This window comes from Orcinus orca, chromosome X, assembly GCF_937001465.1.
Source record: "Orcinus orca chromosome X, mOrcOrc1.1, whole genome shotgun sequence".
NCBI lineage: Eukaryota > Metazoa > Chordata > Mammalia > Artiodactyla > Delphinidae > Orcinus > Orcinus orca.
In genome coordinates, this window is record NC_064580.1 from 131,695,377 (window position 1) to 131,716,739 (window position 21,363).

General features: G+C 37.8%; 1 protein-coding gene across 1 annotated transcript in view; it reads right to left on the reverse strand.

Moving 5' to 3' along the window:
- F8 (coagulation factor VIII) overlaps positions 1-21,363 on the reverse strand; it is a 127,501-nt gene that overhangs the window by 74,665 nt on the left and 31,473 nt on the right. Inside the window, exons 8-12 of the mRNA XM_004285927.3 lie at positions 21,105-21,357; positions 20,638-20,809; positions 10,900-10,993; positions 6,918-7,132; positions 5,205-5,355 (exon numbers count right to left, since the gene is read on the reverse strand). Of these exons, the coding sequence (XP_004285975.2) occupies positions 5,205-5,355; positions 6,918-7,132; positions 10,900-10,993; positions 20,638-20,809; positions 21,105-21,357 (885 nt within the window). The remainder of the gene's footprint in view (positions 1-5,204; positions 5,356-6,917; positions 7,133-10,899; positions 10,994-20,637; positions 20,810-21,104; positions 21,358-21,363) is intronic.

The window sequence follows — 21,363 nt, forward strand, 5'->3', positions numbered from 1 at the left end:
CTGGGAAAACTGAATAGCCACATGCTGAAGAATGAATTTGGACCTTTACATTACATGATACACAAAAATTAACTTGAAATGGATTAAAGACAAGCATAAGACCTGAAATTGTAAAACTCCTAGAAAACATAGGGAAACTTGTCTTTGCAATGATTTTTTGGATGTGACACCCGAAGCACAAGCAACAAAAGTAAAAATTAATAAGTGGGACTACATCAAACTAAAGATCTTCTGCACAGCAAAAGAAACGATCAACAGAATGAAAAGGCAACCACCTATGAAATGGGAGAAAATATTTGCAAAGCATGTATCTGATAAGGGATTAATGTCCAAAATATATAAAGAACTCATACAACTTAATAACAAAACAAACAAACAAGCAAAAACAATTTGATTTTAAAAATGGGCAGGGGAACTGAATAGACATTTTCCCAAAGAAGACATACAAATGGTCAACTGGTACATGAAAAGATGCTCAACAGCACTAATCATCAGGGAAATGTGATCCTCACTGAAATAAGTCAGAGAAAGAGAAATACTGCATGATTCCACTTATATGTGGAATCTCAAACATATGAACTCATAGAAACAGAGAGTAGAATTGTGGTTACGAGGGGCTGGGGTGTGTGTGTGGGAAATGGACAGATGTTGGTCAAAGGATACAAACTTCCAGCTATGTAAGAGGAATAAGTTCTGGGGATCAGCATGGTGATTTTGTTAATAATACTGTATTATATACTTGAAACTTGCTAAGAGAGTAGATATGAAATGTTCTCACCACAAAAAAGAAATGGTAATTATGTGATCTGGTGGAGGTGTTAGCTAACACTATGTGTTATACACCTTAAACTTTTATACAATTTTATATGACAATTTTATATTAATAATGCTGGAAACAAAACAAAACAAACAACAACAGTCTATGTATAAAGGGTAAAATTTCAAAGGTATTACCCCCGCAATGGGAAAAGACGTGTGCATAACTCCCAAAATAGTAAAGAAAAATCGGAATTTAAAAACACTTAATTGATCAAAAAATAAAGGAGAAAATACTAAAAATTTAGAAAAAAAGGAAACACAAATTACTATAAATAAATCCCATGTAGATAGGATAAACTCCCCATTTAAGAGGGAGATGGTCTAGGACTTCCCTGGTGGTCCAGTGGTTAAGACTCTGTGCTTCCACTGCAGTGGGCACAGGTTCAATCCCTGTTCAGGGGAACTAAGATCCTGCATGCCAGGCGGTGCAGCCAAAAGAAAGAGGAGAGAGAGAGAGAGTGAGAGAGAGAGAGAGAGCGAGAGAGCGAGAGAGAGAGATGGTCTAATGGGATCTCGTCCTCAGCACAGATTCTCCCAGGGTCTCCGCACAGATTTGCTCTGGCCATTGGCTCCTCCTGACTGGCAGAGTCATCCTTGGGGGGTTTCTCCTCTATTCATATGGCTTTCCTTCCTGGGGCTGCTTGGCAGAGAGTCCCTGGCTCAAGGCTCAGGGGTTTGGAGCTGGCTCCAGGTTCTCTGATTATTTCCAAGTTTTAGCAATTATGGATAGAGCTGCTGTATACATTCATGGACAGGTTTTTGTGTGAACCTAAGTTTTTATTTCTCTAGGGTAAATACCCAGGAGTGGGATTGCTGGATCATATGGTAGTTCTATGTTTAATTTTTGAGGAACCTCCATACTGTTTTCCATAATGGCTGTGCCAACTTACATAGCCACCAACAATATACAAGGATTCCCATTCTGCACATCCTTGCAACACTTGTAATCTTTTGTGATTTTGATAACAGGCATTCTAACAGGTGTGAGGTGATATTTCATTGTGGTTTTGATTTGCATTTGCCAAACTGTCTTCCAGAGTGACTAAACCATTGTACACGCCCACCAGCAATGCATGAGGGCTCCTGTTGCTCTGCACTCTTGCCAGCATATTTAATATTGTCCGTTTTGTTTTATTTTAGCTGTTAAAATAGACATGTAGCAGTATCTCACTATGGTTTTAATATGCATTTCCTTAATGGCCAATGATCGAGTATTTTTTCATATGCTTTGTGCCTTCCGTATATCTTCTCTGGTAATGTGTCTGTTCAAATCTTTTGCACATTATTAGGCATCTGTTTGTCTTCTTACTGCTGAGTCTGAGAGTTTACATATGGATATGTGATTTGCAAATATTTTCTACCAATCTGTGGCTTGTCTTTTCATTCTCTTTAACAATATCCTGTGTAGAGCAAAAGTTTTTCATTTGATGAAATCCAATTTATCAAGTTTTTCCTTCTATTAATTTTGATTTTGGTGTCATTTATCAGAACCCTTTGCCTAACTCCAGGTCATGAAAATTTCCTTCTATGTTTTCTTTGAAACTTTTTGTCGTTTTACATTATACATTTATATTTTTAAATATAAATTTATTTATTTATTTATTTATGGCTGTGTTGGGTCTTTGTTGCTGTGCACGGGCTTTCTCTAGTTGTGGCGAGCGGGGGCTACTCTTTGTTGCGGTGCGTGGGCTTCTCATTGCAGTGGCTTCTCTTGTTGTGGAGCACGGGCTCTAGGCGCACGGGCTTCAGTAGCTGTGGCACATGGCCTCAGTAGTTGTGGCTCACGGGCTCTAGAGAGCAGGCTCAGTAGTTGTGGTGCACGGGCTTAGTTGCTCCACAGCATGTGGGATCTTCTCGGACCAGGGCTCGAACCCATGTCCCCTGCATTGGCAGGCGGATTCTTAACCACTGCACCACCAGGGAAGCCCTTACATTATACATTTAGATCTATGATCCATTTTAAGTTAATCTTTAAGTGTGAGATTTAGGTTGAGGTTCATCTTTTTGTATATGGGTGACTAATTGTTCCAACACTATCTGTTGAAAAGACTATTCTTTCTCCATTGAATTGCATTTCCATCTTCATCAAAAATCAATTAGTCATATATGTGTGGGTCTATTTCTGCACTATATATTCTATGTCATTCATCTTTGTCAATACAATGCTACCTTGGTTACTGTAGCTTTATAGTAAGTCTTAAAATCAGGTAATATGAGTCCTCCAATTCCATTTTTCTTTTTCAAAATTGTTTTGGCTATTCTAATGCTTTTGGCTTTCCATATAAATTTTACAATATACTTTTCCCTACCAACAAAAAAAATCCTCCTGGGATTTTAATAGGAATTGCATTATATCTACAGATCAATTTGGGAATAGCTGACATCTTCACTCTATTGAGTCTTCCAATCCATGAATGTTGCATGTCTCTCCACTTATTTAGGTCTTTTAAAATTCCTTTCATCAGTGTTTTCTAATTTTCAGTGTACAGATCCTGCATGTTTTGTTAGATTTAGGCCTAAGTATTTCATTTTTTGAGCTATTATAAATGGTATTATTTTTGTAATTTAAGTTTCCAATAGTTGGCTATTGTTACATAGAGATATGACTGACTTTGGTAGGTCAACTTTGTATTCTGCAATCAGACTAAACTCACTTATTAGTTCTAGGAGCTTTTTTGTGGTGATCTTGAGATTTTCTATGTAGATAATCATGTCACATTCAGTTTTAGTTCTTTACTTCCAATCTGCATGCTTTTAAATCTTTCTAGTTTCCTTCCCCAATTTACCTGCTGCCAACTACTTTTCAGGGTTCTCAGATAGCTGCTCCATGCATTTTGTATGGAACAATCCTTAACTATCATTCAGTAGGATAGACAGGGTGATTCCATCTTAAACAGAACCAGAACTGCAAAATGCATATATTTTTAATTTTAACGGTTTCAATCAGATTGGTTTCAAAAAGACTGTGCTAGCTATCCACTAGCATTGTATGCTAATACTCTTTTACTCACAAGCCCACTAGTAATAATTATATTATAATTTTGCCAGTCTGACAGGTATTAATTGTTATCGCAATGGTATTCTATTTTGCATTTCTCTGTAGTGAGACTGACATTTTTTATCAAATTTTTGACCATTCTGACTTGTGTGTGTATATAAACACATACACATATGTGCTCCCACCCAAATTCATATGTTGAAGGTTCTAACCCCTAGTACCTCAGAATGTGACTGCATTCAGAGATAGGGTCTTTAGACAGGTAATTCTTTAAAATGAGGTCATTAGGGTGGCCCTAACCCTATATGATTCGTGTCCTTATAAGAGGAAATTTGTACACAGACATGTGCACACACAAAGGAAAGACCACCTATAAGCCAAGGAGAGGGACCTCAGAAGAAACCAATCCTGTTGACACCTTGATCTCGGACTTCTGGCCTCTAGGCTTATGAGGAAATAAATGTCTACTGTTGAAGCCACCCAGTCTCTGGGACTCTGTTATGGCAAGCCTAGCAGACTAATACAACATATATGTTTTTGTTTTATTTTTGTTTTTTTTTTTGTGGTGTGTGGGCCTCTCACTGTTGTGGCCTCTCCCGTTGCGGAGCACAGGCTCTGGACGCGCAGGCTCAGTGACCATGGCTCACGGGCCCAGCCGCTCCGCGGCATGTGGGATCCTCCCGGACCGGGGCACGAACCCGTGTCCGTTGCATGGGCAGGCGGACTCTCAACCACTGTGCCACCAGGGAAGCCCCGTATATGTGTTTATATATTATTATATAATCATAGAAAAATATGTTTTAACATGGGCTACTGGACACAAAATGATTAGTGGAAAGGTATAATATGGAAGGAGGAGGGAAGATAAGAGGGAAGGGGAAGCCAAATAAATATCAAAAAGATCATGTTGTACACTTCAAATATGTACAATTTTTATTTGTCAATTATACCTCAATAAAGCTGCAAAAAAAAGATGTTGGTTTTTTTTAAATGTACAATGTCGTGATTAATTTGACTGTTAAATTGTTATAGCTGGCAAGTTTTTTACATAATGTAAAATTGCATTCCCTTTGTATTTCATGTGTAATTTACTGATTGAGCACATTTCATATTAAGGATGGCTTATGTATGTTTGGGTAAATGAAAACTGTGTGTCTGATTTATCCTTTAAAAATAAACTTCACTGACTATTTGATGCCTTCTAAAAGAAAATATATGCATTATATGATCATATTTATGCATTTATATAAAATTGCATATGTTCATATGTAATAATGTTTAAGGAAATATGACTCTTATGTGGCACATAAATTAACTGCCCATCAATTTGGTGTCTTCAGTTTCCCTTTATCCATTACCCACTGGACTCAAGTGGTGCTTTACTTACTGTGCATGATGTTGGAGACTTGGAACTCAGGATCCTGGGGCTGCACTCCATCTGCATTGGGGAGGAAGCGCTGAATATTCTCTGTGAGGTACCAGCTTTGATTCTCATCAAATACAGAAAACAGGATGACATTTCTCTTGTCTGACATCATCTATTAATTACATGGAATGAAAGGAAGAAAGAAATGCTACTAGTATTGTCAGGTAGAAATTAGCAGCCTATGATGGAAGTGATGGCATGCATATGATGTATCTACAATCCTCTGGTTCAATGCCATTTCTCCCTAGGGTCACTATTATGGCATGTCCCAGGGCCTGGGAGCAGTGAGTATACGTTTAGAGCAAATGTGTCCTCAGGGCAAGAGGGTAACTGGACCCATTAAACTTAGTTTCTTCTGGACCCAAGGCTATATGCTGGCTGATTGTTTTGGGAGAGTCTGTAGCCTCATTCTCTCCATGTTTAGATTAGAGAATTTTCACTCTTTAAAGACCCAAGTGATTATTCAATGTCTTTCTTAAACAATTTAGTCAAATCAAGTAAGGTGAATGCCTTCCCTAAACTTTCATCTAGCAAATGCCCTTCCACAAGACTACCAATCTGTGAAAAATTAAAAATACAAAATAGAAGTAAAATAACAAAGCTAAGATGAACCATAAAATGTTTACTAACACTAACACTTTTAGGTTTTATGTTTACAAAGTTGAAAGTTTTTTGGGGGGAAGGAGCTGTTTGTATATGAACTGAAGTTATGAGTTAGTCACTTGCTAATTGAATCCGCTAAGAATTAATGTATAAACTTCACTAATATGTATAAATTTCATCTTGTGTAAACTATTACTACAGAAATTAAAATGCTGAGGGGAGGAGATTGGAGAATATAGGTACATTTCAGTCCTCTTCCAAAAACTGATGGAAAACTATAATTAGGAAAAATTAGGAAAGATACTTGGCCAAACTGATGCCTCTCTGGGTTTGTGTGCCACGTGTTTTACCTGCATTAAAGTTCATAAAATGTTTTCAGACTAGTAGGAATCCTACATATCATAAACAACCAAATGGACATGTAGTCAAGCCTCAGCAATATGGCAATGAGTTATTTTGCAGCCAAGCAATGAGTTTTTGTGAAGAATCGAGCTTTTTAAATTCAGAGTATTTAACTTAATTTTTTCTAAAATGGCAGAAGTGGTCCAAATTCTAACCATATTCTGAAATATTTTACATATTGCCTTGAATTTTGCTCAACAAATATTTACTGAACTCCTACTAAAATACCGCACACTATGCTAGATGCTGCACATGTGTTCATTTTGAGGTGTCTTTGAATCTCCCACAGTGAGACGTCCAGGGGTGACGTCTAAGCTATCGTATACATTTGTGGGTCATCTGAAAATAGGTGGTAATTGATCATGTAAAAATGGGCAAGATCACTTACAGAGAGAGGAATTTTAGACTGAGAATGAGTATTATAGAAATAATCTAGGGCCCGGGCTCTCCTATCCATCCAGCAGGAAAGTACACCAAAGTCAAATTCAATAAAAGCAGTGAGAAACCCAGCTCATTTCTTTTTTTGCTCAATATTGCAGACTACTATATTTTCTGCAGGCTATAGGCGGATGTACACTGAGAGAATATAGGAAATACTATCTGCAAGTTCATGTGCATCATCATTCCATTTTAGCTTCAGACCCAGCACTTGGAAAGAGATGAGCTCACCTGGTTTCCTCTTTGATCTACAGATTCTTTGTAGCAGATGAGGAGAGGGCCAATGAGTCCTGAAGCTAGATCTCTCTCTAGATTAACGAAGCTTGAGTAATATCGGGTCAGGCACCGAGGATCTGATTTAGTTGGCCCATCTTCTACAGTCACTGTCCATTTATATTTGAATATCTCTCCTGGCAGAATGGGCATATCTTTCAAATGTTTCACACCTACCCACACCCAAACCCCAAAATAGCTTGATTAGAAGTATAACAAGGCACATATTGGTAATCGTGTCGTTATTACAATGGCTCTACAAATTTATATGTACATATAAAGTTTCTCAATAAGTGAAAACTAAATTTGCACCTCTTATAAGTTTAAGATTCACACAACTTTTTACAACAAAAATAGGTTCAGGAGGGCTTCCCTGGTGGCGCAGTGGTTGAGAGTCCGCCTGCCGATGCAGGGGACACAGGTTCGTGCCCCAGTCCAGGAAGATCCCACATGCTGCAGAGCGGCTGGGCCCGTGAGCCTTGGCTGCTGAGCCTGCACGTCCGGAGCCTGTGCTCCGCAACCGGAGAGGCCACAACAGTGAGAGGCCCGCGTACCACAAAAAAAAAAAAAAAAAAAAAGGTTCAGGAGATTTCTGCTAGCGTGTTAATTTGAGTTGAAATGAGCAGGTCTACCCACTAATAGAAATAATAGATAATAATATTTTTAAACAGTTTAAATACATAACTGAAAATGTATAAAGAAGAAAAAAAAACCCAAGTGCCAAAAAGAAAGACACAACAAAGCCAGAGTGGCCTGAATAGATGCTGAAAGACTGCACACTGAAGTTTTAACTCACATGTGGTATCAAGACCTGTGGTATCTGGCCTCTGTGAGGAATGGAAGCAAGAATTAAAATCTGCCCTTGGGCTAAAGGGTCCTCAGGACAAGAACTGTCTGATTTTAGTAATTGAAACTCACTTTTGCATATGTTTAATACCTAAAGATCCAGTCTATATCCATTCCCTAACCATAGGTCAGGGTTAACGTAATAGGGAGTGAGGGTAGATGGGTATTAGAGGAAAGGGCAAATAGAGTTTTGCTTAGTAGGTCCTGCTGTGTGAGTGCTCTCTCTCTGACTACACTGTTTGGTCACCAATGCTTTCTGTGTGGCAGGTGCTGAGATGCTGGTCTTTTCTTAGGGTACATGTATGGTTTCCTTGGAGTAACCTTCGGGACCTCAGCACCGTATACATGAGAGATGCTTACTTCAGTTATCCTTCCGCAGCCCTCCTCCTTCCCCAGCTCTTCTTATGTCTAGTGATGTATGCAAGAGCCTGTTGTTATTTCTGGCATCCCTCACCCTGTCAGGCTGCCTTCTTAGGCAGGGTATCTTCAAAAGAGAGCAAGCCAGCTACTTGCAACAGTATCTACTTTTTACAGAGAAAACTCATGCATCCTAGCCAGGTCAAACAGCAGAAGGGCAGACTGCTCCACTCTTACCCTCTCTTCTTATCTGCTAGTTATAAGCAGTAAAGCCTTCAGAGTTTTCCACATAAAAAGCAAGTTACCAGGAATTGTATTTGCGTATGCCTCCAAATTTCAGGGTACACATTCAATATCTCCCCAGAATTCTGTTACATTGCCCTTCTCCCATAAAGGAACTGCAAGTCAATTTAGCATTAGAATTTTCATCAGCAACAATGAGTATCAGAAAACAGTGGATTGAAAATTATTTATAACCAGCCTATCTATACATCATATAATACTGAAGGACTCATAAAGTTTTCCCCCTATATACTAAATGTATTCAGAAGTATATTGAAGGTATACTTCCAGAAAAACAAAAGAAATCAAAAACCAGAAATGTACAAGATAGGAGCAGTAATGGCACTAGCCTACAAGTCCAAATAAAAAAAAAATCCAAAGATGGCAGCTTTGTAGCAGGCCTAGAAAGCATATAATCCAAATTAGAATAGTAAGCTGGTGAACTACAAGAACATCTTTAGAAGAAAAAAGGATCAGATACCAATAAACAGCACGATTAAGAAGCTGGAAGACCTAAGGGATATGCTGAAAAGGCATACATTTCTTCTCCTGATAAAAGAAAAGAAAGTCGGGGCTTCCCTGGTGGCACAGTGGTTAGGAGTCCACCTGCCAATGTGGGAGACACAGGTTCGAGCCCTGGTCCGGGAAGATCCCACATGCCGTGGAGCAGCTAAGCCTGTGCACCGCAGCTGCTGGGCCTGCGCTCTAGAGCCCACGAGCCACAACTACTGAGCCCACGAGCCACAACTACTGAAGCCTGTGCACATAAAGCCCATGCTCCGCAACAAGAGAAGACACCGCAATGAGAAGTAGCCCCCGCTCACCACAACTAGAGGGGGCCAGCATGCAGCAACAAAGACCCAACGCAGCCAAAATTAAAATAAATGTATTTTAAAAAAACCACTGCAACAGGGGCTTCCCTGGTGGCGCAGTGGTTGAGAGTCCGCCTGCCAATGCAGGGGACACGGGTTCGTGCCCTGGTGTGGGAAGATCCCACATGCTGCCGAGCGGCTTGGCCCGTGAGCCATGGCTGCTGAGCCTGCGCGTCCGGAGCCTGTGCTCCGCAACGAGAGAGGCCACAACAGTGAGAGGCCCGCGTACCGCAAAAACAAAACAAACAAAAAAAAACACTGCAACAAAATATTAAAAAAAAGAAAAAAAAGTCTTTTTTCAGGAATACAAACACAAAAATTCCAAGATCAGCATGGTCCTAATATAAAGCAAACTAAAATTTACCATGATTTTGAACTACTGGTAGAGAATAAAGAAGGATAATCCATTTGACCTTAACAGTAAAATCATTGGAACTGTAGACAAAAGAATAATCATAGCATCACCTAGTCCTGCAGTAAACTCATATACTTATAATAAGAAACATACTAAAATAATATAAATGCTGGTTTTTTGACTTTTAAAGTTTAGAATAAATATATAGAAAAAGTAAGGAGTTATTTGAAATTACAGTGCAAAATGTAAATGTTATCAACTTTAGTTTTATAAAAGTAAAGGTATAGCTGGCAGCAGTGGGGGAATGGAAGAATAGAGGAGAAGAAATGGGAAACTGTTGTTAGTACCTTAATGTATACAAAACGTAGGTATTTAGCATGTTTTTTTAAATTCTAATGATAGCCAGTTGAGGAACTAAAAGCACTGATGAAAGTCTAAAACAACTGGAATGGAAGAAGCACAATGCTAAATCCTCATTTAACACAAAATAAACCTATAATGTCTAAAGCTGAAAAACAAAGGAGTAGCATATAAATGATTTTTTAGAGCTATAGAGATAACTACCAAAAATCTAAAACAAATGCTTAAAAATGGATGCCTCTAGGGAGTGGAACTTACAGCCTTTCAATATTTTAAGCATGTATTATTTTGATAAAATAAATGTTCATCCCCAAGGAAAATTAAAGCAACAATGAAATACCACTTTTCACCCACCAGATTAGCAGGATTTTAAAAGACTATTATCTTCTAGCTATCAAGGATGTGGGAAATTATATTTTCATACATGACTAGTAGAAGTGCAACTTATTACTTCATTTGGGGACAAAGGCCTGGCTATTAAAAACAAAAATACAAATATTGTGACTCACAGGAAGATCAGTGAACCCCAAGTAGGATAGATATGAAGAAAATCACAGCCAGAGAAAAATGACATACAGGGGAAGAATGACGGAATAGAATTTAGCTATTATAAAGGCAAGAAGATAGTAAAACAATATTTTGAATGTGCTAAAAGGAAAAAGAAACCCTCTCAACCCAGAATTCTATGTCCAGCAAAATTATCCTTCAAAAGCGAAGGCAAAATAAAGACATATTTTCAAATAAAATAAAACTTAAGAGAATAAGGATGGTGGGGTGATAAATGTGCGTGGTTTTAGTTGTTATTGCGGCTGTGCCCTCATCTGTATCTACAGGTAAGGAAGAGCTATAAAATTGAGGTAACACTTACCTTTTGGAAATCTCCCTGGGTGCAAAGGACTGACATCAGTGATTCCATGAGGGTAGATGTTATATGGTCGGCTTGCTTTATTCTTAAATATAATCTGAAAGTATAAATGAGATATAAGATTAGGTACAAGACAATTAGGATCAACAAGAAAAGTGTGGCCTACCTCCAGAAAACAAAAGCTGCCTTGTATCTATAGTATGGGGCTTTGAGCCTAGATAAAGCTCAAAATGTTTGTTCTTTTCATAAAATTGCTCAGACAGCTACTTAGGTTTCTCACTGAAGGTTCCTTTCCATTTATTTAAAATTATTTTAATCACTTCAGGAAGAAATTCCTTGCACCTTCTGACATTAGTAATTGAAATTTGGATGTCTGCTGAGGGTACTGCTTCCCCTCAGCCTTTCCCACCATTTGGGCCCTGAATTCCCCAACAGTGGAAGGGAAAACTGGTTCAAGTGATAAAATCTTCACCGGATGCGCAGGCATGATCAGAAGGACTGCTGATTACAGCATTAAGCAAGGGTGGCAGTTGGAATTGTCTGATTGCACGAGCTTTAAAAGAGAGGTAGAAGAGTGATAACATGGAAGCAGCATTAAGAACTCTGAACATATCAGCTGGGCTCTATGCCTGAGGTTCTATGATATGAAGATAAAAAACCAACTTCTGGGCTTCCCTGGTGGTGCAGTGGATATTTATGTTATACTTTATTTATTTTATTGCTCATATTCTTCCACCTTGGCTGTTAGAAGCTCCTATATTTCTTTAACATTGTCCCATCCTTTTATTTTTTGAGCACTTTCTTACTTTCTGGAACCACAAGATTCTCCAGGCTCATCTTATGTTTTCCCTGGCCCAGCCCTAGAATCATCCATTCTCCAAATGGCCTTGGTTCCTTTCATCAGAGAATGGTATTAGAAACCAAGATCTGGGTGTGCTCATTGCTACTGGGATGTCATTGCTTCTAGATCCTCTCAGTGGACAGCGCTAGGAAACATACTAACCTAAACATACACACACATATGTAATTATTTCTGTATGCATCCATCTGTATCTATATTTGGCGAACATGAACTCATAGTAATGTCTCCAACTGTAATCCAGTATCACATGATTTATTCTAGCCTTTCCTTTTTGTTTATTTATAATTACCCTCTTCAACAATGACAAATATAGCTCCCACTGTCATTCATTTACTTAATCTTCAAATAATAACAGTTTTGTTTATTCATTTCCAATCTTAAAACTTTTTTTCTCCTAAGAATACTGGCTAGGATTTCTAGTAAAATATTAAATAGAGGTTGTGATACTTGTTACTGTTTCTTGTCCTGATCTGATCTTAAACAGAAGGATTTCTCAGTTTCACCACCAAGTATGATTGGTGCCTATAGATTTTCTTCAGATATTTATCAGGATAAGGATGTCCCTTGTGATCTCAATTTCCTATGACTTTTTATTATGGATGGATGTTGAATTTTGATAAATATTTGTATGAAACTATTGAGATCTTCAAATTATATTTTACCCTTTTATGTGTTAATATGATAGATTACCATATTTGATTTTCTAATGTTAAATTCATCTAGTACTCCTCCGATAAATCAACCAGGTCATAATGTATTATCTTTTTAATATATTGCTCCATTGGGTTTATTAATTTTTGTTTAGGATTTTTTGAATCCATGTTTATAATGCAATTGGTCTGTAATTTTAATTTTCCTTTCTCATACTGTCCTGCTCAGGTTTACAACTAAGGTTATGCTAGCCTAATAAAGAACTGGTGGGTCTTTACTTTTTTCTTATACTCTACATTTAAAATTTTAATATAAAATTATATATTCCTTGAATATTGGTATAAATTGCCAATAAAATGGTAATTCTTGCTAGGTTGATAGCGATTTTCTTTCAACACATTAAAGACATAATTTCATTGTCTTCTGGCTTCCTTTGTTGCTTTTGAGAAGTAAGCTGTTAATTTATGTGGCAGTTTTCAAACATGGTTCCCAAATTCTTCGACACTCCTCCCAACAAGAGGTAGGCCAAAGTTTCCCTCTCCTTGATTCTGGGTGGGCTTTGACTGCTTTTACTCAGATTATGCCATGAGATGCTGTGTGATTGCTGATGCTGGGTCATTAAAGGTGAGGCACTTTCTGACTGGTTTAGTGGAACACACACAGTTGGAGTCCTGAGCTGCTAATACGCTTTCTGCTTTATAAGTTGGCCTTTTTAAGATATTTCACATAAATTAAATCATGTAATACGTCTTTTTTGCTTGGCTTCTTTAACTTATCATAATGTTTTGAGTTTTATCCATGTTGTATCATGTATGAGTAGTTCATTTCTTTTAAGTGCTGACTAGTGTTCCAATTATATGGGTACACTACATTTTGTTTATTCATTCACCAATTGGTGAACATTTGAATGGCTTCCAATTTGGGGCTATTATGAATAGTGCTGCTATGAACATTCACATACAAGTCTTTGTGTGGACCTATGTTTTCCTTTCTCTTGAGTATATGCCTAGAAGAAATTGCTGGATCACATGGTGATTCCATTTTTAACATTCTGAGGAATGGATAAACTGTTTTCCAAAGTGGCTGCAAATTTTTACATTCCCATCAGTAGTTTATGAAGCTTCCAATTTCTCTGCATCCTCACCAACGCTTGTTATTATCTGTCTTGTTGATTATAGCTATTTTAGTGGGTGTGAAATGGTATCTCATTGCGATTTTGATTTGCATTTCCCCAATAGCTAATAATGTTCAGCATCTTTTCATGTGCGTATTGGTCACTCCTTTATATATCATCCCTGGAGAAGCGTCTATACAAATCCTTTGCTTATTTTTCAGTTGGATTATTTGCCTTTTTAATTTATTTTTAAAACATTTATTTGTTTGTTTTGGCTGTGCCAGGTCTTAGTTGCGGCACGTGGGATATTCATTGCAGCATGAGGAATCTTTAGTTGTGGCATGCGGACTACTTAGTTGTGGCATGCATGCGGGATCTACTTCCCCGACCAGAGTTCGAACCCAGGCTCCCTGTATTGGGAGCACAGAGCCTTACCCACTGGACCACCAGGGAAGTCCCTATTTGCCTTTTTATTATTGAGTTTTTTTTATTATTGAGTAAGAGTCCTTTATAAATTCTGGATACTATTCCTTCATCAGATATATGATTTGCAATTATTTTCTCCCATTCCATGGGTTATCTTTTCACTTTCTGGTTGGTATCCTTTGAGGCACAAAAGTTTTTAATTGTGATGAAGTCCAATCTATTTTATCTTTTGTTGCTTGTTGCTTTTGATGTCATATCTAAGAAACCATTGTATAATCCAAGGTCACAAAGATTTACTCCTGTATATTCTTCTAAGGGTTTTAGTTTTAGCTCTAACATTTATATCTTTGATCCGCCTTCAATTTGTGTATGGTATAAGGAAGGGGTCAAACTTCTTTCTTTTTCATGTGGGTATCCAGTTGTCCGAGTACTATTTGTTAAAAATACTATTCTTTCCCCATTGATTGGTCTTAGGACATTTGTGAAAAGTCAAGTGTTCACCTCCTACACTGCTGGTGGGAATATAAATTGTTGCAGTCACTGTGGAAAACAGTATGGAGGTTCCTTTGAAAAAACTAAAAATAGAGCTACCACATGATCCAGCAATCCCACTCCTAGGCATATATCCAGAAAAGATGAAAACTCTAATTCTAAAAGATACATGTACCCCTATGTTCATAGCAGCACTATTTACAATAGCCAAGACATGGAAGCAACCTAAATGTCCATCTACAGATGAATGGATAAAGAAGACATTGCATATATATACAATGGAATACTACTCAGCCATAAAAAAGAACAAAATAATGCCGTTTGCAGCAACATGGATGGACCCAGAAATTATCATACTAAGTAAAGTCAGTCAAAGAGAGACTAATTTCATATGATATCACTTACATGTGGAATCTAAAAAAATGATACAAATGAGCTTATTTACAAAACAGAAACAGACACACAGACATAGAAAACGAACCTATAGTTACCAAAGGGAAAACGAGGGGGTGTCAAATTAGGAGTATGGGATTAACAGATACAAACTACTATACATAAAATAGATAAGCAACAAGGATATACTGTATAGCAAAGGGAATTATACCCAATATTTATAATAACCTATAATGGAGTATAATCTGCAAAAATACAGAATCACCATGCTGTACACTTGAAACTAACACAATACTGTAAATCAACTATACTTCAATTAAAAAAATAAGTCAAGTGTTCATAGATACGTAGGTTTACTTCTGGACTCTCAATTGTCTTCCATTGATCTATATATCTATCCTTATGCCAGTACCACACTGTCATGATTACTATAGTTTGTGGTAATTTTTGAAATTGATGTGTGAGTCCTCAAACTTTGTTGTTTGTTTTCCCCCAAGATTCATTTGTTTATGAAGGGTCCTATGCAATTCCATCTGTATTTTAGGATCAGCTTGTCAATTTCTGCAAAAAAGGCAGTTGGGATTTTGACAGGGATTTAATTTGTATCTATAGACAAATTTGGAAGAGTCTTAACAGTAAGTGACTCTTCCAATCCATAAATATATGTTTTTCCATTTATTTAGATATTTAAAAAATTATCTCAGTAACAATTAGTTGTTTTCACTGTACAAGTGTTGCACCTTTTTTGTTACATTTTTCCCAAGTTATTTCATTCTTTTTTTATGTTATCATGAATGAAACTGTTTTCTTAATTTCATTTGCAGATTTTTCATTGAAGTGTATAGAAATACAACTTATTTTTTAGTATTGATCTTGAATCTTGCAAACTTGCTGTACTTGTTTATTAGTTCTAATAGCTTTTTAGTAGATGCCTTAGGATTTTCTGCATAAAAGATCATATCATCATCAAATAAAGACAATATTATTTCTTTCTTTCCAATCCAAATGCATCTAATTCCTTTTTATTTTTTGCCTTATTGCATTGGCTTCCAGTTCAGTATTAAATAAAAGTAACAAGAGTGGACATCCTTTTTTTTTTTACTGTATGATCTCACTTATATGTTGAATCTAAAATACAAAACAAACAAAACAGACACAACAGATACAGAAAACAAGCCAATGGTTGTCAGAGGGGAGGGTGGTGGAAGGGCAAAATAGGTGAAGGGGGTTAAGAAGTACAAACCTCCACTTAAATAAGAAATATGCCATGGAGATGTCATATACAGCCTAAGTAATAATATTGCAATAAATCTGTATGGAGACAGATGGTTACTAGACTTACTGTGGTGAACATTTCATAATGTATGCAAATATCAAATAACTATGTAGCACAGGTAAAACTAACATAATATTGTATATCAACTATATTGCAATACAAAAATAAAATAGAAGCCTTTTCTTCTAACTCCAGTATCAGTCTAGAGTCTTGCAGCAGTGGAGGAAGGTTGCTCTTGCTGGAGTTTGCTACTTACCAATTTTCTGGTAATTTGATGTTTGTGGTACCCTCCATTTCCTAGTATCGTATGAATCATGTGTAACTTTATTTGTACTCCTTGTACACCTCATGGTTTTTTTTTTAAGATGTGTGGACAGATTTTGGTTCAGGTAGATGATATTCTATGGACCTTGGCATAACTTATCTGTTATTTCTTATTTTTTTAAGTTATTAATTAATTTATTTTGGGCTGCGTTGGGTCTTCATTGCTGTGCCTGGGCTTTCTCTAGCTGCAGCGAGTGGGGGCTACTCTTCGTTGCGGTGCATGGGCTTCTCATTGTGGTGGCTTCTCTTGTTGCAGAGCACGGGCTCTAGGCACACGGGCTTCAGTAGTTGCTGTGTGTAGGCTCAGTAGTTGTGGCACACGGGCTTAGTTGCTCCGTGGCATGTGGGATCTTCCTGGACCAGGGCTCGAACCCGTGTCCCCTGCATTGGCAGGCGGATTCTTAACCACTGCACCACCAGGGAAGTCCACACTCTTATATTTTCTTATCAAAGGTTCCTCATCTGTTCAATTGTGTTCAAAACCAGCTGAGTATGTAGGGCCTTTCACAACATCTTTAACCGCATCCATTGAGCTTATCACTCACCACGCCCTTCTACAGCAGCATTATTTTCTTGCCAAACCAGACTACATATCGCATTCACTCTTCTTGAAATATGTCCTCTCCACAAGTCCTGTTCTCTTTTTTCCTTACTAAATTGTAAACTTCTTATGAAAAAAGACATTGTCCAGTTTGTTTTTGCATCCTCCATACTTGGCATTGATTGAGTTGATTTTCAAACACTCTTCAATTTTATTCTGAATTTGACCCTTGTAGGTGGGAATGCCCACCTAGTATAAGCCATACCTTTATATTTAGGTTTTCACGCAGAAGGAAAATGCTTTTCTTTCATCTGCTTTCCCTCCAAAATATGCCTAGTGTTTCTAAATCTCTTTTAAAATTTTAAACAGAAACCTCAAAAAACTTCTAATGACTAGGAACCCAAATCATCCTTTCTAACCCGTTTGTAGGACAGTCTGCACTTGGGGTCAACAGTGAAGTTAGGAGGCACCCTCTGCAGGCCTGGCCTGGCCTTGACCCTTTGCTGCGATGCCAACAGTAGGCCGACCCAGTTCAGAGCTGGGGCAATGCTTCCGTGGACATGTTCGCATCCATCGTCCTTCCCTTGTCTTCCCTTCGTGTCGTCCATAAGCCTCGACCCTGAACACAAATAGCAGGATGTGGAAATTACCTCCCAAGTCACCGTCTATCCTTGTATGGAACGCTGGGGTGTCAAACTTGGCTGCCAGCCTTCCTAAAGACAATTTTAGCAGCTCCCGACGATTTTAGGCAGGAGCTGCCGATGGCACAAATTTCTCAGGCAACTTCTAGAGCCTCTCGCCAGCTTCCCCTGCTGCCAGGTTACCATTTCGGTCAGGCAGAGACCCTCCGGTTCCCCTTCGACCGCTGGACCAGGCGTCCCAGTTAGTTCTGGGTGACTTAAGGTCACGTCAAGAAAACAACTGAAAGGGCAGATTCGAGGACGTGGAGACCGCCCCGTGCCCACCCGGCACTTTGCCGAGTCTCCGCAGGTGCAGCGGGGTTGGACGGGGGGCCACGGCGTCTGGGCAGCAACGGCGTGATGGGGCGAGTGGGGCCTCGGCGCCCCCGGAGCTGCTGCCCCTGCCCCCGCCCCGCCAAGAGTGGACATCTTAACTTGTTCCTAATCTCAGGGGGAAAACATTTAGTCTTTCAGCGTATTATAAGTTTTTCTTAGATGTTCGTCATCAAGTTAAGGACCTTGCATTGTGTTGCTAGTTCACTGAGTTTTTTCTATCACGAATGGGTAATGGAGTTTGTCAAGCCCTTTTTCTTCACATATTACATGATCATGTGCTTTTGTCCTTTATTCAAGTAATATGTTGTATTGCATTTATTTTCATATGTTGAACCATCCCTACATTCCTGAGATAAATCTCACTTGATTATAGTATATGATCTTTTTAAAATGTTGCTAGATCTGGCTTAATAATGTGGAGGATTTTTGCATCTATATTCACAAGGAATTTTGAACTATAGTTTTCTTTAAAATTTTTGAGACTTGGTTTGTGGCCTAATGTATAATCTATCCTGGAGAATGTTTCCTGTGCATTTGAGAAGAATATATATTCTATTGGAGTTGGGTGGCCTGGTCTGTAGATGTCTGTTAGGCCTAGTTAGTTTATAGACAAAATGAAATTAGCCATTTGTTGATAACTGTTGAAGCTGAGTGATGGGTTCAAAGAAGTTTATTTTACTATTCTTTCTACTTCTGGGTATGTTTGATAATTTCCGTATAAAAAGTAAAAAATAGTCCTCAAGTTCTCACATTAACAGAAAAGCCTTATAGGATTCAGCATATATAAGAGCATAGCTTACAAACATGAAAGAATGAGGTAGACCTACATATACTGATATGAAATGATATCCAAGATATATTGTTAAAATCTACATAGTGCTTCTATTTTTGTGTGAAATATGTGCACATACACTTGTATATGTATATACTGTTTCTGAAAGGGGATATAAAAAACTGAGAGCAACGATAGCTGGTCAGACTATGGGACTGGAAGTCTGGGAGGAAGGAAAGCTTGCTTTTTCTTGCATAATCTTTTTTGCCTTTTGAGTTATTTGTACTGGCTAATTCAAAAATAGGTAAATAAAATTCATGAAGAAAAACTGTACGTTAATAGTTAATTAAAATTTTAAAGAAGTAAAATGAAGGTAGACATGCCCTACAAATATCAAAACACATCACAAGGTTGCAGTCATTAAAACAGTGTGGTAACAGATCAGTTAAACAGAACAGATTTTATCATTTTAGTATATAATAAAAAAGGCATTTTAGAATTAGTGAAGAAAGGATTGATTGGACCAATTGGCTGTCACTTGGGGAAATCCCTATTTGACACGATGCTCTATACCCAAAAGTAACTTCCAGAGCAATTAAAATGCTTATTGTAAAAATAAAAATGTAAATGTAAAAGAAGAAAATATAGTAGACCATATTTATAATCTCTTAGAGGTAGTGAAGATGTTCCTAGGCAGAAAACATAAATGAAAAATATCCAGAAAAATATAAACTTAAAGATTGAGAAAAGATCTTGACTACATAAAGACTGAAAATTTTTATAGGACAAAAGACATCACAAAGGAGTTAAAGTACAAGTGACAGACTGAGAAAAATATTTGAAAGACAAATAACAATGTGTTAATATTTATAATGCATAAAACCTTTTACAAATATATAAGCAAAATATAGCCATGTTAAGAACCTGCCTGCCATATCAGTAAACAAAGGATGCCGCAGCCATCAGTGAGCCCTGAGGTAACTCAGGAGAGGAAACAAAGAATGCCCGGCTGTCTAGCAGTCATCAGACTGCAGCCACACCCAATGGTGCAGCTTAAGGAAACGCAGGATGAGAAAGCACAGGATACAGATAGCTGAGGTGCAGTTCAAAGGAATGATTTCAATAAGCCTAGACTCTTGCATCTTCCCATACATAGAAAAGTACTAAATTCCTTAACTCGGGATACCTGGTTTTCTTTAATTAGCAGTAATCTTTTGTTCCTACTACCTGCCATTTGTTGCAAAACTCCTATATACCCTGGCTCCCCCCTTGCCTCCTTGGAGCAGTTCTCTCAGGGTTACTTGAGACACTGTCTCCTGGGCTTGAAGTCCTAAGAATGTCCGCCACATAAAACATAACTCTCAACTTTTAGGTTGTGCATTTTTTTACCGTTGACATGCCATCTATCTATCTCTAAATTGATTGTGAAAACATAACTCCCTATTTTTTAAAGCCACTGTTATTTGAAGCATAAGTATTGTTAATATGCTATATCAAGGGTCAGGAAACATTTTCTGGAAAGGGACAGATAGTAAATGCTCTAGGCTTTGTGGGCTATATCTACTCTCTGTCACATATTCTTCTTGTTCTTTTCCTTACAAGTCAAATGTAAAATCCTTCTAAAAGTTGTAGAAGGATATGTAGGAAAGTCTAAGCAATGAGTATTTCAAAGGAGTGTCAGGTTTAATGGGTGGCATTAAATATTTTGTTCTATAATATTTTAAAACAAATTTATAATCCACATTTGCGTAACATTTATAATTTTTAAAAGATCCTGCCCATTGGAGACAAGGCTGAATTATGAAGTTTTAAAAAACTCAAAACCCTCCAGACTTTGTCTTCTTACCCAACCTTATATCTTTTCCTCAACTTACCAAAAGTGTGTCTCCAACTTCTCCATAAAGTAAAGGTCCCAGGATTCCTGATTCATACTGAATAGCTTCACGAGTCTTAAATGTTTCATCTGTGTAAGCTATAAATCGGACTTTTTTGTACTTCCTGCCAATCCGCTGAGGACCATTGTTCAAATACAGACTTTTATAACTTCTGTGTGAGACACAAAAAGATGAGAGGTTGGAATGGAGAATTCTAGGTAAAGGACAGGTTGCTAAAATCCACTCTAAAATAGCTCATATGATTTAATCAAGGAAAGGAGTGAGAAAAATATAAGCATCCCTGATGTTTAGCTATGTTAATTTACCAAACATATTAATGCCCTTGCCATTTGATTCTATACCTGTACCTAACCTTAAACATGGCTTAAGGATTTGTTGTTTTGAATAACTGGGAAGAATTTTTGATTATGGGGAAGAGATAGCACCAAGAGTCAAAAGGTACTTGCCTGTCATTGGAGGTAAGGACTGAGGGAGCATAGTCCCAGTCGTCCTCTTCAGCAGCAATGTAGTGGACCCAGGTTTTAGGATGCTTCTTCGCAACTGAGCGGATTTGGATAAAGGGAGGAGCGCTGTCACCATCAAATCTGACCACATCCATGTCAGAGTCATAAAAATCATAATCTTCTTCTTCATTACTCTTCATCCATTTGCGGGGTTCTTCTGGGCAGCTATCTACTGTGACATAAGCTTCCATACCATCTGGAG